At 42.6% G+C, this 17314-nt stretch overlaps 1 protein-coding gene across 2 annotated transcripts in view; it reads right to left on the reverse strand.

Annotated features, from left to right (window-relative positions):
- The window catches only part of LOC102254069 (filaggrin-2-like), a 108291-nt gene extending 94552 nt beyond the window's left edge, over positions 1–13739 (reverse strand). Inside the window, exons 1-8 of one of the 2 annotated variants that reach the window (XM_014530175.1) lie at positions 13598–13735; positions 10213–10375; positions 8972–9140; positions 6584–6667; positions 5215–5277; positions 3313–3462; positions 1904–2050; positions 852–935 (exon numbers count right to left, since the gene is read on the reverse strand). In XM_014530175.1, coding sequence (XP_014385661.1) covers positions 852–935; positions 1904–2050; positions 3313–3462; positions 5215–5277; positions 6584–6667; positions 8972–9140; positions 10213–10375; positions 13598–13629 — 892 coding nt within the window. In that variant the 5' untranslated portion in view covers positions 13630–13735. Of the gene's footprint in view, positions 1–851; positions 936–1903; positions 2051–3312; positions 3463–5214; positions 5278–6583; positions 6668–8971; positions 9141–10212; positions 10376–13597 lie in introns of both variants that reach the window. The other variant, XM_014530176.1, reaches the window with a different exon arrangement.
- Positions 13740–17314: the final 3575 nt, after the last annotated feature.

Below are 17314 nucleotides of genomic sequence, written 5' to 3' on the forward strand. Positions count from 1 at the left end.
AGGACACATTTGTAATACCTTAACCAATAATTTTAAAAAAAGCAATCACCACTTTGTACATTAAAGTGCTGCAGATCTGATGACCACTCATGCCATACACAGGACTGAGGAAACAACATTTTGATAACTGTTTTGAGTTCCAGATTTACAAAGGTTATAACACGAAATCCAGGAAGCTAGTCTTGTCTTTCCCTTTATCTCCATGAGATTCTGTGGAAGATTTTGTTTTTTCATCTAGAAATAAGAGTAATAATGGCCATCTTTCTCACTCCTAAGGCCTGTTGTAAAGGAAAAGGTAAGACACTATTTGCAAAGATCCTTTGTAAAGTCATTCTATATGTCATGACTTGCTGGACAACTCTCTAAAAAAACCACATTTTGGGTTTCAAAACACCTTATCCATTTTTGCTAACACAGGAGAGCTGGAAGAATTGACCCTCAACACTATTCAAACTTTATGATTAGATGACAATATGACCTTCCAATAAAGAAATATTTAGCTTTCTTTCTCTGTAGAAATTACTGTGTAAACCCAACACTTATTAGTCACAGAATTAGTTTTAAAATAATTTCACTACTTCGCTAGCCTATTACTAGTATATAATCAATAGATGGGTGCATTGGTTGATTTATAGGACCTATGGATTAATAGGGCACATATTTTAAAAATATAAATATAATGATTTATTACCTTGCACATCCTAAAATGTCAGGTAAAATAAACACAGAGAATGGGAGTCCAGGATAAACTGGGCCCGTGGTATAGGATGAACTCAGAATTGATACCTCAGGAAACAGTGCCTCTTAGTTGAGGTTCCTACACCCCAAGCCTTGAGCTCCGACCTCCTTACCTGGCTCCCTTTTCAGTGCTGTGGAGGAAGCTTCAGGGAGTCCATCTCCATCAGTAAATTCTGCAAAGTCCTGACTGTCGATCACTGCAAATATTAGAAGAAAAAGAAAACACCCTAGTGTCTTGGGGGTGGGGACACATAGCCCCTGGTTGGAAACTCTTCATGAGAATACTAGGAAGACCTAGAAGCCAAGTTAAGTCAGGTCCCTCTGGTCTGTGCCTGATGTGCGTGTCCTGCAGGTTGCTCCAGGTCCTACCCAGAAGGTGGTGAAGTTCATGCACAGAGGGCTGCTTTGCCCATCCTGCAGCACTTTTTTAACCCCTCCCCACTTGCTCAATCTGCTATCCCCATCCACATTCTTCCTCAACTCAGATCTTCACTTTACCTCTTATCTCCATTCTTTTTCTATCTATTATCTCCACCCTCAGTCTACCTCTTTCTTTCTTTCTTTGCATCATTTCAAACATATCTAAATATTTACTAAGCTAGAAAGATATTTCAGAGAGAAGTATACATACTAAAGCCAAACTTTAGAAATGGCATCAAATTATATATTTTTAATATTTTTATTTATTTATTATCATTTTACATTTAATTTATTGGTTTGCACACTGCATCAATTGCACATCTCCCCAAGCAAAGTCTCTTGGTTCAATTCATTTTTGCTAAATATGCCTGTTTCTGACAAAGGTATCTCTTTATGCCTTTCCTTGTCTTCATTTGGGTGTGTGTTTTTTTCATATCCTTTCATGAATATCTTGTCTTTCTGAAATATTCCCTTTTCTTTAACCCTTACTGCAATACCTTCCTCTCTTTGAATATAGAAATATACTCTCTGATATCAATATTTAAAGTTCCCATTTCTGTTTTGGATATTTTTTCCAATTACTAGGGACATTTTTCTGTTGATCTCAAACTATAAGGCACTTGTTCCTTCCCCTTTCTACCTCTAACCAAGGTCGCCAGGACTGTTTCCATGGGCCCTGATGACATGTCCCAGACCCTTGCCTGGTACTGGGTTTTACATCACACATTCTTTCAGTCAGCCTTACCTATTACGTCAGACGCCTGGTTACAGTCAGTCCTTGCTTGGGCTTCACATTTAACTCCTGAATTTAAACATGGCTTTTCCTCCTTTATATGCACTGTGTTTATAGAGCAGGAACTGGTTTTGTTTCCATGGTGGAGTAGCTCTGCTCCTGGACAAAATTGTAATAAATGAAGAATTTCATTTGCCTTCCCTAAGGGAGTGAGCACCCTCACGACAACCAACAAGCCCTTCTCCCTCTAATTCCACTGCAGAGGAAGTCTCCCCCACTGCTGTCTTTCCTGCTCCTCAACTGTGTCCTTTCTTTGTGTCTCTCTCTTTTTTAAAATGTTTTTATTGATTTTTAGAGAGAGAGGGGAAAGGAAAGGGATAGAGAAGTAGAAGCATCGATGCAAGAGTAACATAATTGATCAGTTGCCTCCTGCACACACCCCTATTGGGGATCCAACCATCAACCTGGGCATGTGTCCTGACTTGGAATGGAACCAGAGACCTCTTGGTTCCTGGGTGGACACTGAGCTACAATGCCGGGCAATTTGTGCCTCTCTTAATTGTACATGTTTTACTATCCAGGGGAGAGGACTGTTTTTATCTGAGTGGGTTCCAGGGCCATTTTTATTTTATGGACACATTTCCTTCTTAATGGTGTTAGGAATATCCCTTTGTGCCTTCTTTGTGGTGATTCTCAAATCAGACAATGCTTGGCCCTCTCTCTCTACCTGGTTCACTCTCTGCCAGGTCTTCATTCATTGTCCTTTACTCCTTCTCGACATAGCTCTCTTTGCATCTCCCCCTATTTTTTTCTATTTATTGCTATTATTGCCCCCTGCATTTTTCTCTCTTCCTACTTCTTTTCTACAGTACTTCACCCTAGACCCATTAGGGTCTAGGGCAGGGGTCCTCAAACTTTTTAAACAGGGGGCCAGTTCACTGTCCCTCAGACCTTTGGAGGGCCGGACTATAGTTTAAAAAAAATATGAACAAATTCCTATGCACACTGCACATATCTCCTTTTGAAGTAAAAAAACAAAACGGGAACAAATACAATATATGTATTTGCATGTGGCCCGCAGGCCGTAGTTTGAGCACCCCTGGTCTAGGGTGAAGTACTGTAGGTGCCCAGGACACAAGAAGTTCTTGAGAGTGAGATCCCCCTTGCATGTGGACCTCCTGGATTTTTTCAGTTTATCCATTCTCTGTTAAGTTTTCTATTTTCTTCTTTTCTATTTCTGTTTCTTAATTATTCCTGTGAACTGTGAATGCCTTTTCTACATCTATTTTGTCTTTCTTTACATTTGTCTTTCTAGCATTCAATCATCACCACAATCTTCCCTGTGCCTTAACCCACAATACCAAATCCCTCCCCCTGCCAGTTCCCCTCCACACTCATCAAACCCAGCCAATCAGTCTTACCTGCTGTCTTTGACTCTTGGGCACATTGTTCATTTGCTTGTTGGCTTTTTAGTGCATCCTCATTGTCACTGGTTGTATCTGTTTCAGTTGCATTTATCTCTTGTGTGTCATGGCGGTGCTCTAAGGGTCCACGTTCAGGTGGGGCTGTATCTAGACAGGAAAATACAAAGCTCTCTAAGCTTTTGGATCAGAGGGAATTTAATCCAGGGGATTAGTTATACAGCTGATGGTAGAGCTGACAATTCCAAATGCAGGAATTTGGCAACCCAAAGAATAGTCAACAGGAAGCTATGGGAGGGATCTAGGGTGAGCTCATGTATTAAGGTCACTGGATAGGTGGAAGCTGAACCATGGCTGGACTGGTTGGTGGGAGGTAGAGTCATGGGAGATGTGGACAGTGCCAGAATTACTGCCCAAGACTGTGATGGGGAAATGCCATGCTTCTCTCTTGCTCCCCCCGCCCCTCCTCTCTCTTGCTGGTACCACCCAGGTTAGGAGCTCAGCAGGAAGCAGTAGCAAGGGAGATGACAAACAAGTCTGAAGAGTCTGTGGCCAGAGATAGAGGGCAGAGCAGAGCAGGAACCCATAAGGAATGAATCCCTGAGTAAACCACCCAGGACCAGCATACCTCCTTTTCCACGGTGAAACTCCCCTGCCCATTTTTTATTCCATCAACCCACCCTACTCTGTTTCCATCAACCCACCCTACTCTGTTTCCATCAACCCACCCTACTCTGTTTCCATCAACCTCACTAGAGCATGAAAAGGTAAATATTTTTTCAGAGCAACTTAGATTTTTTTTCATTTAGTGCTATTTTTCTAAGCAAAATAATTTATGTAAAGATGATTTCAATAGTCATTCCCACAATTAGCATAGAACCTGGGCCCTGGTGCATGTTTTGTGCCACATCTACAGTTCCTTGGAGCCTCCTCTTGGAGAAGGGGCCTGAGGCATAGCTTTTCCCTTACCTGTGCTGGTCACAGTCAACTGTCCCAGCTGAAACAGACACTTAACACATTTATTGGTGGTTTGTTGTGCATCATTAGAGTTATAACATCATTTTCTCCTCCCCCCACACCTAATACTTGTGCACACACACACTGAATCCCTTCTCTGCTCATTATTCATCATTATTCCTTCCTTTGACACCTCCCCATACCCACCAGCTACCCTTGTAGGTGAACTGCTAAGAATATGGATTGATGCATGTTAGATATTTTATATTCTTAAATATTAACTTTTTTTCCCTAAATGTTAATAGCTAAAACTATAGTGGTGCTTTCAAAACATTCTGAAGGTTTTTTTTTCTTTTATAAAAACATATTACTAATTTAGAACATCCTTTCTTAAATAACACATCCCAGTGCCAGCTACATGATAATGACTTCTATGGTGTTTTTAGAGCAGCTTCAGGCCTGCTGTCCTAGAGATGATGGGAGAGGGTTTGCTCAGGGGGCACATGGCACCCATGGTCCTGTGTGAGGGACCCAACAGGTGAAAGATCCTGGCCTAGGGGGAACACACTCATCACCACTACCCAACCACCCTCATGGCAGTGTTGGCCACCACTGGACATAATGTCAAAGCAAGGCTGCAGCCAGATTCAAGCAAGACAGAGACAGAAAACTGTGAAGCCAGGTGCATGGGCATTACGTCCAGGCCTAGGCTATCAGAAGCTGGAAGCCAGTGCATTTCAGGAGTATGGAAGGAGCGACCCTCCCAGGCAACCAGAAAAATGAAGACTCTGTTATCTAAATCCTTGGAGATATTGTCAATGCAAAGACTAACTATTCTGGGCAATTAGTACTAAAAAGAAGCACCCCCCCTGCCCCCCCCCCCCCCCCCCAAAACAGATGAGACAAAAACAACAAAGGGTCACAGAACAGTCAACAGGAACAGACCATTGTAATTCCAGGCATCTGGGCCTAACCACATCAGTCTTTGATATGAACTACCACCAGTTCCTGGGGGAAGAAATGAAAAGTTTATTTCATTAATTGAAGTATGGGCTATGCCATTCTCCCCTAATCTCATTTAACTTTTATAAAGTAGGAGTTCAAGATCCCTTCCCCCAGGTATCAATACAGAGCCCATCTGGACCTGGAGGATCCCACCCAACTCTTGCCATCAGCTGCCCTCTGTCCTCAGCCAGGCCATCTCACTGAGATCATCCACAAGCCACTCAGTAACCAGCAATGGCTTTTGTTGTCACCCACGGCCATACGGAATCTGTTTCTGTTGCCAGGTATACCCCTGATTGGTAGACTTATCTGACTTCCTACAAAATCATGTCTCCTTGTCCAAGCCTCCTTCACACCACACCTTCCATATACATGTCTGTTTCTCTGTCTTGTTGGCCTTTTTATGAGATTCAATGTACTTCTCCTATGTTTCCTCTAGCTCCTGATATTCTTCTTTCTGTATCTTTCTCTCTGCACATGTTTCCTTTCTTTTGACTAATAATTCTGTCTTTTCCATGAGCTTATCTGGATGTGTATAGGGTTAAGCACACAAGTTCTAGGTTCAGGAAGCCTTGATTCATCTTACTTCTTTGACTCCAGGCCCACTACATACAGGGCCTCTGAGATTTCAGTCTCCTTTTCTACAAATGAACAGAGGTTGATACTTCTCCCCAAGGGCAGCTGTGAGCACTAAGCCCACAACTGCCAGGTAAATGGTCTATAAGTGAGTTCTTAGTATTATGGTTGTTGTTATTGTGTCCTTTAACCCTTTTTCATATCTTCCATTTCCCCTCCTTTTGTCTCTCAAAATACCCACATCCCCTCCTGCACATCTTACCACTTCCTCTCTTCCCTCCCTATATGACTGCCCATCTCCTTGACTATTTCTGCTCTTGAACAGCATCTCCCACATTTAAATCAGTCCCTTCTTCTACCATCATCCAGAATATCTGTTCTGATGTTGACCTTGTGACCATAGTTCTTAGCCCTTCACAGCTCCACACTCATCTTCTCCTGCAGGGTCTCTCTAAATCAGTTACCTCCAGGTCAGCATCATCTTTTAATCTGATTTTCTGACACATGGGTTCCCATTTCTCTGTCTTGGTTATTGGTCCCAGAATCTCTTGTCAGAGCTCCTCCTCCAGGATCAGCCCCTGGTCAGACTCTCATACAAACAGCCCTCACTGCCTTTTCTATGCTCTTGAACAGGTCTTCCCTGATTCCCAAACTCCACTCAAGACTCAGCCCCACTTCCCATTCTCCTTTCCTCTCAGCAGAAGAGAATCAGTTTCTATCTGTTTGCAATCACCTTGTTCCAGGCTTAGTTGATCATTAGGCCTCTCCTCATTTTCTTCTCCATCACTTTCTAGGAGGAATTCTATGTCTGGTATGGCTGAAGAGAGGGCAAGAAAAGAAGATAATTAGAGATCTTTATGGAACAAGTGTCATCTGAAATTACACGCTTAGGAATTTCCAACCCTTGGGTCACTCATTATTCAGTGGGTCCCAATCCTGTTGGTAATGGTTCCTCTTCATTCCTGGGTCTGAAAGTGAATGATTTTGTTAAGTAGCTCTTATGCTTCCCACACAGAAAGGAGCCACTTGAATTTCAAGATAAAAGAATTGTGGCAGCATCATGAGCTTGTTACTCATGTAAAAAATTTCAGCTGGCCAGGAAAGCATATATCAAAATAAATAATGTACTATTTATTTTGAAATGTGTTTACTGAACTGTTTTAACTGTAAAGAAAAAGAGAGGGATTTCCTTATGAGGAAAACAAAGAGGTTTATGTGTGTAAAAGATGATAAAATTCCAAATCTTTAAAAATGTGGCTGGACAAGAGAAGGTTTTGGTTTAACTGAGTCATGGAGGATAAGTGCTTCCCAAAGAGACAAATCAGAGAAACATGGGGCCAATTAGAAAGATTTCCCAGGGGCACCCAGATCCCAGGACAAAGGAAGGGAACTCTTTGAAGATGAAAGCAGGGTTTGAATATTATGGCACAGGCAGACATCCCAAGATACCTGGAGCAGGGATTTTGGAAGGCTACCAAAAAAGGGAGAACACAGCACCAGCCTTGGGCCCCTGCATGTAGGTAGCTCAGCAAACATATGGAGGAAGGTAATACAGCAGTAATCCTTGGTGCAAGTCTCTGGAGGCACCCGGGCAAGAAATGGAGGGAAGCGGTTAGACAATATGCCTAAGGGCTGATGGCAGGGGTACCTCCTGGGGCAATAATCCTGTACTTATTAACCATATAAACCTGTACTCTCTCTTTACTGTGTGGTAAATAACATCAAATTACTTAATTTTTGAAGCCAGGATTTCCAAAATCTTCTTTTATACTTATCCCATTTGAATAAACTCCCACAATCTGCTTCTCACTCTGAGATTAATTTAATTTGTCCTTGTTCTGCAGACACATGGACTCCTTAACACTCTATGCTTGCTCCCATGGCACTATATTCCTCAGTTCATATCATTTTTTTCTTTTCAACTCTCCAGCATTACTTGGAGATCTTTTTGAGACCAAAAGTATGTAGAATAAAAAATTTTTCTAGGCAAGTCAAACAAAAATTATTGGAGGACATCTTTACTGAGAACCAATAAAAAACATGAAATCATGCCTACTCAGGGAAAAAGTAGAGAATCAAATCAGTAATATTGTATAGTATCAAAAACCATCTCTGGCCAAAACCGGTTTGGCTCAGTGGATAGAGCGTCGGCCTGCGGACTCAAGGGTCCCGGGTTCAATTCCGGTCAAGGGCATGTACCTGGGTTGCGGGCACATCCCCAGTGGGAGATGTGCAGGAGGCAGCTGATCGATGTTTCTCTCGCATCGATGTTTCTAACTCTCTATCTCTCTCCCTTCCTCTCTGTAAAAAATCAATAAAATATATTTTTTTAAAAAAACCATCTCTGGCAGAGCAATTGGTTTTTTGATTATTTGATTGTTGATCACACCTCTTGTAGAGAATCAGTTAATAAGACCATTTCTACTTCCTAAAGAGCAAATTTGACCTTGCTCACTACTCTGGAAACCTGATGTAGGTGGCCTTTCTTCTGTGTTAACAGGCCAACACTGAGCTTAGAGTTAAAAATGACCAGTGACTGCAGGTAGGTAAATTTCATGTGGCCTGGGAGGGACTAGATGTTAACTATAATCCATTTTTGTCTTCCTTCAACGTGGTGACTGTTGTAACTCAACTGTTCCTTGAGCCATCTCTAAAAGTTATGTCCACAGAGTTGTTCCATGAGATATTGACACCCCTGTGCATGCTGTAGCTAAATCAGGGTGGATCCAGAACCCATATCTAAGCCATCACTTGAGGCAGGTTGTATTCAACTTTGTGGACTGCTGTGTGGAACTTTGCAAATGGTCCCATAGAAGAGGAGCAACTAATGCTTCCCTTTGGGGATGTTGTGTTTCTCGTCATGTGTTCTTCTAAGTAAATCTGATGTCCCTATGGCTCTGGTCATCCTGTGACTCTAAATGCCTAGTTAAGCAGATTATCAGCTGGGTGTTTGTATTCTAGCCATTATATTATAAACTTTGAGAGGCTCATTATATGTCTTTTCTTAACTGCTACATCCACACTGCCAAGCACCTTGTGTGACACATGGTAGACACTCAATACATACCTGTGGGAATAAATTGACCCTGGACATAAAAAGATAGGTAATAAACCTAATTACCTTTGTAGAATATTTTATAAATTCGAAATAAATTGGGGTAATTCTTCATGATGGTCTTGCTGAACAGTGCTCCCAGAAGAGACATGTCAAATTTCTTCTCCAGTTCACTGAGAACATCATATATGACTTCATGTACAGAAAACCGTTTTCTAAAAGATTCTTGAGAATTCTTAAAAATAGTGAATGGAGGAAACATAAATACAGACTTCCAAGTTACAGAAGAGTCCTAGAATGTGATTTTATTGTTAATGCATAATAATTTTCCAACATAGGTATCTTCTCACATACAGGTTTAGAATTTCTCTATATTTGTCTGGCTACTAAGTGGAACAACTAAATCCTTCCTCCTAGAAAGCACCCATTTGTGAATCTGAGCTCCTCACCCTTGTTTACATGAGATGAACTAAGGAGCCATTAGGAAGAACAAAAATAGTTTCAAGTGAAGTAATAGGTAGCCCTTTCAGGGCCTGGCTAAATGTTTTAGGAATAGACTTAGTGGGTGATGAGGTGCTATTCTATTGACTGGACAACCCTTGTCCCTTCCCCGGGACTGACTTGGCTTGGAAGCTCCTGTGAACTTTGCCATAGAGAAAGCCTATGCATAGGGAAAGTGAAGACTTGCATCTCTGTATCTCCACCTATGTCTTTCACTAAAATTAACCTAAATTCTAAGACTCCAGAAATACCAAAAGAAAAGGGAAAAAAACAGAAAGGAAACTGAAAACTGTTGTTGAAAGAATAGCAAGCATCTACTTTCAAATTTGTCCCACATTAATTCTCTGTGGATCTTAATTTTCTCTGTATTAAGCATTTAAATTGATGTTCACTGAAATGAAATGTTATGTCAATTATTATTTTATTAAATGAAGTCATTCAACTTATTCAGCCATTCATTAATATTATGTTTAATTCCTAGTTTATATTATACTGTATATATAATTTCTAGAATGCATTGTACACCCACTTCAGATCCAGCCTATCTCCAGTGCTTTTCGCCCAGCTCTAGAGGGCACCATGGAGCCCGTTACTTCAGTTAGAATCAGGACTATCTCCAGTAATGACTGCTTCTCTTCTCCCTTTTGACCTTATAGGAACACTTAGTAGCAGTACTTGGGAAGGTCTTCACTCATAGGAGACTCCTCAGTTGCCCAGTTATGCTCTGATGTTTAATTCCAGGATATCAAAGTATAACTTGGTTTGGGGTTGTTTTATCAGATTATGACATAATAAACCTCACTTACTTCATACATTTCATTGGTGATGAATTGATGGTCACGGAGAAGTTCAAGGAAAGGAAATGTTGTTTTTATTGCGTCTGAAATCTCCACCTTATATTTTTTGAAGTATATGAGTGCAATGTCATTGATACGTTTGTTTTCTATGTTCTCTTCTTCTGCAGACATCCTAGGGAGAAGCGATAACATGATAAAATGGCCATCAAGGTTTTGATATGCTGTAACATTTTATATATGAAGGAAAGATAGGCTGTGAAGAACCAACATAATTAAAATAAGTGGTCCTGAGTAAAGATTAGAACAAATAGAATGGAAGCAATAGACAAAACTATAAGAAAATGAAGCATGGTGGATTAGAAAGACATAGTAGTTTTGAAAAATGCAAGCCTGTCATGATCAAAGCCATTGTAAAGCAATTTTGTACTAAACATACTGCAATTTTTTATCAAAACGTTTTAATTTGTACGAAAGTGAGATGGACTAAACAGGTCATCCACAGAGGAATATGAAACAATGGTATAACAATAAAATGTAAGCTTAAAAATGTATCTGAATTAACAACTAAGAGAAAATAAATCTCAAAAAGATAAAAACATGGTGCTCCCTCCCTGACCTACATCAGTTAAGAGGAATAGCATCCTGAATTTTAAAACTAGTTCATAAATGATAAGAAGTGGTTTAATAATTATATGATAAAGCATAAACTGAAATTTCACATGAATATCAATAATTTTTCCAGGAATTTCTGCTTTATGTTAATATATATCTGTGCTATTGTTGTATAAGATGAATCTTTTTAGACATCTTAATTTCAGAAGTGGCTGCTGTTTCCTGTGAAAGTAATTGTAAACCTGAGTCTATAATTCTGCTTCTTAGTTGAATAGTTTATTTCTTTGGTAATAATGTTTTGTTTTTTAAGTATATTTTTTATTGATTTCAAAGAGGAAGGGAGAGGGAGAGAGAAACAGGAACATCAATGATGAGTTAGAATTATTAATTGGCTGCCTCCTGCATGTCCTCCTACTGGGAATTAAGCCTGAAACCCAGGCACATGCCCTGAACGGGAATTGAACCTTGACCTTCTGATTCATAGGTGGATGCACAACCACTGAGCCACGTCGGCTGGGCTAACAATAATGTTTTAATAGGCATTTTGTATTCCTAAATCATGAAGACTCATAAGCTTCCTTTTTGGAACCAGAAGAAAATTATTGGCTCTTTCCAGTACCCAATATGCATCAGGGAATAATGATGTCACATTATTTTGTCAAATTCTATAAAACAACAATTTCTTGTTTAAAGATAGGAGAGAAATCATTTGTGTTTCTCTCTTATTAAAATGCCACTAAAATGATAATTAAAAAATTGGCTTCACAATGACAAATAGAATGGCAGGGGGCAATGAGTAAATGAGAGATTTCAACAAAAAATGGTCAGAGGAGCATAATTGTTACTGAAAGTAGAGGTTGCTCCCTGCAGTCATGAAGGCAACCAGTTTGCCCTGTGGAATCTTGAAGGTGGTGGAGTGAAAGGGACACATGGTGCTGAACACTGATGTGCCATTTGAAAAATGAAAAATGGGGAAATGTCCTCTCAACTAGCATCCTGACCACCTGGAGCCAAGCAACCTCTCTGTTGCAAACATTGCTCTTCTTTTTATTATCATACTTTCCTGTCACCTATGACTAGATTTCATAAGTGGAATAATACATCATGTATGCTTATATGTCTGAGTTCTTTTGCTCATCATTCATGTTGTTGGGTGACTGGAATTTTGTTCCTCTTATTGTTCAGTGATATTTCATTGTGGAATCTAATGAACAGCATAAACTGATGAACACAAATAGACCCAGAGACATAGAAACATCAAACAGAATATCAAATCCCAGAGGGAAGGCAGGGGAGGTTGGAGGGGGAAGGGGCGCAGAGAACAACCAGTGAACTCATATGCATATATGAATAACCCATAGTCACAGACAACAGGGTGGTGAAGGCTTGGGGTGTGTGTGGGAGAGGGCAATGGGGGGTGGGGGGAAGGAACATATGTAATACTTTCAACAATAAAGATTTTTTTTAAAAATTTAAAATAAATAAACAAAAGCAGAAAGAGTATTTAGTTATATCCATAAATTAATTCAAAAAAAAAATTGGAAATACCTAGCAGCAATTTTTAGAAAAATTATATGAAACAGATGGAAGCTGACCCGATATAAAATCTTCCAAAATGACAAACACAACAGTAACCATTGAAATGATGAGGACATTCATATAAAAAAACAGTGATGCCTACCATTACCACAATTTACATATATATAATTAATATATACATATTTATATGTTTTAGATAATGTACTAGGATAAGAAAATGAATGTATTGATATAAATACTAAAATAAGATACAACATTATATGATACTAGAGGCCCGGTACACGAAATTTGTGCACAGTGGGGAGGTGTCCCTCAACCCTGCCTGCACCCTCTCCAATCTGGGACCCCACGGGGGATGTCCAACTGCCGGTTTAAACCTGCAGTCAGACATCCCTCTCACAATCCAGGACTGCTAGCTCCTAACTGCTTGCCTGCCTGCCTGCCTGATTGCCCCTAACTGCTTCTGCCTGCCAGCCTGATCGCCCCCTAACTGTTCCCCTGCCAGCCTGATCACCCCCTAACTGCTCCCCTGCCAGCCTGATTGCCCCCAACTGCCCTCCCCTGCTGGCCTGGTCACCCCCAACTGCCCTCCCCTGCTGGCCTGGTCACCCCCAACTGCCCTCCCCTGCTGGCCTGGTCACCCCCAACTGCCCTCCCCTGCTGGCCTGGTCACCCCCAACTGCCCTCCCCTGCTGGCCTGGTCACCCCCAACTGCCCTCCCCTGCTGGCCTGGTCACCCCCAACTGCCCTCCCCTGCTGGCCTGGTCACCCCCAACTGCCCTCCCTTGCTGGCCTGATCTTGCCCCCAACTGCCCTTCCCTGCCGGCCTAATGGCCCCCGGCTCCCTCTCCTGCCGGCCTGATCACCCCCAACTACCCTCCCCTGCAAGCCATCTAAGGCGGCCATAGGGGGCCTGAGGGAAATGAGAGGGTTCAAAGGTCATAAGAAAATAACAAATCATTGCCTCAAAGCATCAGAAACGACAGCCCAGTCCAGATGGCCCACAGCTGAGCAGGAGCTGTAAGACAAGAGTCCTGTGGGTTGTGGCAGCTACACTTACACCAGCAGCTGTCCCTCTGCAGTTTAAAGAGATCCAATTCCTTCACTTCATTACATTTCATTACATTGCACGACAGTGTCCTTGTAAAATAGGATGGATGTCAAGGTTTAGACAAGTCTCTAATAACACACACTAAAGCAGCAGCACAGCCAGACAGAAAGTTAAAGGGAGAGAGAGACTGACCTGGTGCTGAGGTCGCTGCCCCTACTGGCCATCGTCCTGCCCCGGGCCCTGCCTGGACCACTAATCCTTCCAGTCTCCCCAGCCTGGGTCTTTGTGGCTGCTGATCCCTGAGCAGGAAGTGAGTGAACTCACCCAGGGAAGGCTCCACCCAAACGGGGAAATGAGAAGTGAAAGTAACTTTTTGAGTGTTTTCAGACACTGTCTCCCTCCTCCTGCAGCCTAGGGGGATGGGGGGGGGATGGGGAGGGTTGGGGGGGTGGTTTCCTCAGCCATCAGGACATGTGGCAATAGGAGTGAAGGACAAGGAGGGACAGGAGGTCCTGGAGGCCAGGGGAGGAGGACCCCAGGGGAGGAGCAGGACCAACCCCCAGGAGTCCCCTTGCTTGTGCAAAAACATGAAAAACACCTGTAAATCCCACTGTCCTCACCTACTGCAACTTTCTAAGAGGGTGCAGAGACGTAACTCTTTAGGTCTCAATGTTCAGAAACAGGACTGGAGAAGCAACATTCTTGAGAGCGATGGTTTCCACATTTGTTCCCCTGAGCCCGACTTCCCGACTTCTTCTGGCTATAAATAAGGATTCTCGCCCTGTTTCATTTAACACACAGAGGAAGGTTCTACCCTCTCTCCATGTGCTTTTTCTTTTCTCCCAAAGGAGCAAACATCAAATCTGGACAGATTGCATACACTGATGAGAAAAATATTTTTAACAAGAGCACAGGGTCTCAGTGTGACCCAAGTTCTGTACACAGGGGGATCTCTCTCTCCCTGCCCTGCCTCCTCTTTCACTTGGCCGGAAGAGGGACTGGTAAGCTGAGCCTTGGCTGAGCACAGCTGTCTTCTGTTCCCAACCTCCAGGGTGCTTGGGGCCCCGACAAAATTTGACACCAACAACATCAGCATTTTCTAGTGTCCTCTCTCTCCTCTGTCCCTAGGCAGCAGGCTGACTAGGCTTGGGTGTTGGCATAAATGTGCCAGCTTTTCGTGGGTTTGCTTAGAGTCACCAATATCACCACATGAATTGCGGACTGATAGCAGTCAACTGGCTAGGGAATCCACAGGGGCCAGCCTCCTGGGTGGATACCCCTGCACTGAGGCTGCCCTGGCCAAGGGAAGGACACATTCCTATGGGGCCAGAGAGAGCCAGGCAGCACCCCACTCTGTGAACAGCAGTAGTTTCTGTGGGAACTGGAGGCCTCTGTGGAGAAAGCAAAGATTTTTGTCCAGAAAACAATGTCAGACACACCCGGTTAGGAATGCGATGAGACCATCTTCAGAAGCAGGTTGAGCCCTGACAATCTGCTGGGCTGATATGGAGGATAAGAAGGGAGGGCCTGGGACATTGTCCAGGGTAACAGGGGCGCTGACAACAGAGACCATTTCTGTTGTCAGGAAGTACCTGAGCTAGGGGCTTGGAAACCTGGAGAGCAGGAGAGGCAGTGACTGAGGAGGGACAGGGGGTGGAGAAAACACCCAGGGGATGGGCTTCCAGCTTTCATTCAGATATCACTAGTGGGCTGAGTCTCCAGCCTGGGAGATCCTCTGGGGACAGGGTTTGTCACTGAGAGGAGGCAGAGTCCCGGACCTGAGAATTTAGGGGCAGGAGGAAGCGGCAGCAGTAGCAGCAGTAGCAGCAGCAGCAGCCACTGGGCCAGGATAAAGAGCTGGCACCTCTGCGGATGCAGAAATGGAGAGGAGGGGCACCTGGGACTCAAGTGGGAGCACTCAGGTCCCACACCAATGTCCCCTTCTGGGAGGTGTCCCATCAGTCAGCAGGACTCCTGGTCCCCCTGCCCTCCCTTCTTCCTGGGGAGGCACTGAGGCTGGGAGTTCTGTGAAGGTAAGTCTGCTCCTTTGTGGGTCTCCCTGGGCTCATCCTGCTGGAGGGGCCAGGGCTCTATGCTCCTCTGAGCTCCAGTGCACAGGGATAGCGGCCTGAGGTGTGGGGAGTGTGGTTAATTGGAGTAGCCTGGGGCCTTCAGGCTAAGTTCAATTCTTGGATTTAGATTTATGGATTCTTATTTGACACACATGTAAGCCATGGCCCTTGACCCAGCTTTAATCAGGATGAAAGCTGGTATTTTGATCCCCATCTCTTCTCACCTTTTTGCCTGTCAGTTGATTTGGAACTCAGGTGAGGTGACTTGGGGAGAGTTTGTACACAAAATTTAAGGATTTTCTAGGATTTCCCTCTTGCTTCCCCAGAAAATCTGGTTGCCTGTCTATGCCGACCATGGAAAAAGTGGACTCCCTACCAAAGTTTTGACCTCCCCACAGCCAGTGGCTGCTCTCTAGAGCCAGATGATAGTCAACTGAAAACATCTTGCATTGGTTGCTTCTGAGATTTGACTTCCCTCCACAGGGAAGCATCTTGTGCTGTCTTTGTTTATTTTCCAGGAGTCTTAGGCATTGTTCTCTGAATATTGTCTTGAGTTTCTGGCTGTTTCCCTTAAGAGGATGTATCATTAGGAACTCACTCCTGCAAATAAGAAGCAGAACTCTGTCTTTGCTTGGAAGCAGCAGATCAGTTCTTCCCACTCCCAAGCCCAGCCCTGCTTCTGGCTTCTTAGACCCCAGAAGTTCCAGTGTCCCTGAGCCTCTGCCTGCTAAGGAAGAGAGATGCTGCTGTGCTGTGTATTAGAGGCACACCTGTTAGATATACAAACCAGACTATCACAAACACACACCTATTTAGAGAGGGCTAGTTTAAACACAGGATAACAGAGAAAACAAAGAAAATAATATGCCTGGAGAAAATACATGTATTACTATAGAAGTTCATTTGGAGTTAATACTTAAAAACCACCTACATAAGTTGTTTCCAAAAAGCATACAGGAAACCACCATCAAAATTAAAAGGGAACCCACTGTATGGGAGAACATTTTTGCCAGGGATACATTTGATAAGGGGTTAATCTTCAAAATATATAAATTACTCATACAACTCAACAAAAGGAAGACAAACTATCCAATTAAAAAAATGGGCAGAGGACCTGATAGACACTTCTCCAAAGAGGACATACAAATAGACAAGAGACATACATTAAAAAAAATACTCAAAGTCACTAATCATCATTGAAATGTAAATTAAATGAGATATCACCTCTCATCTGTCAGAATGGCTATCATCAATAAATCAACAAACAACAGTGCTGACAATGATGTGGAGAAAAGGGAACACTAGTTCACTGCTGGTGGGAATAAAGATTGGTGCAGCCACTATGGAAAACAATATGGAGTTTCCTCAAAAAGTTAAAAATGGAACTGTCATTTGACCCAACAATTCTACTTCTGGGAACATATCCTAATAACCCCAAAACACCAATCAGAAAGAATATATATGCCCTTATGTTCATAGAAGCATATATATAATAGCTAAGATTTGAAAACAGCCCAAGTGCCCATCAGTAGATGAGTAGATTAAAAAAGCTGTGGTACATTTATACCATGAAATACTATGCAGCTATAAAAAAGAAGGATCTCTTACCTTTGAGACAGCATGGATGGACCTAGAGACTATTATGCTAAGTGAAATAAGCTAATAAAAGAAAGACAAATATCACACAATCTCACTTATAAGTGGAATCTAATGAACAAAATGAATTGACCAACAAAATAAGACTTGAGGCATGGAACAGACGGACATATCTCAGTGTGTGTCAGACACATATCTCACACACACTGGGGAGGAAGGGGGAGAGGGAGACAAGAAGAGA

This window comes from Myotis brandtii, unplaced genomic scaffold, assembly GCF_000412655.1.
Source record: "Myotis brandtii unplaced genomic scaffold, ASM41265v1 scaffold727, whole genome shotgun sequence".
Lineage (NCBI taxonomy): Eukaryota > Metazoa > Chordata > Mammalia > Chiroptera > Vespertilionidae > Myotis > Myotis brandtii.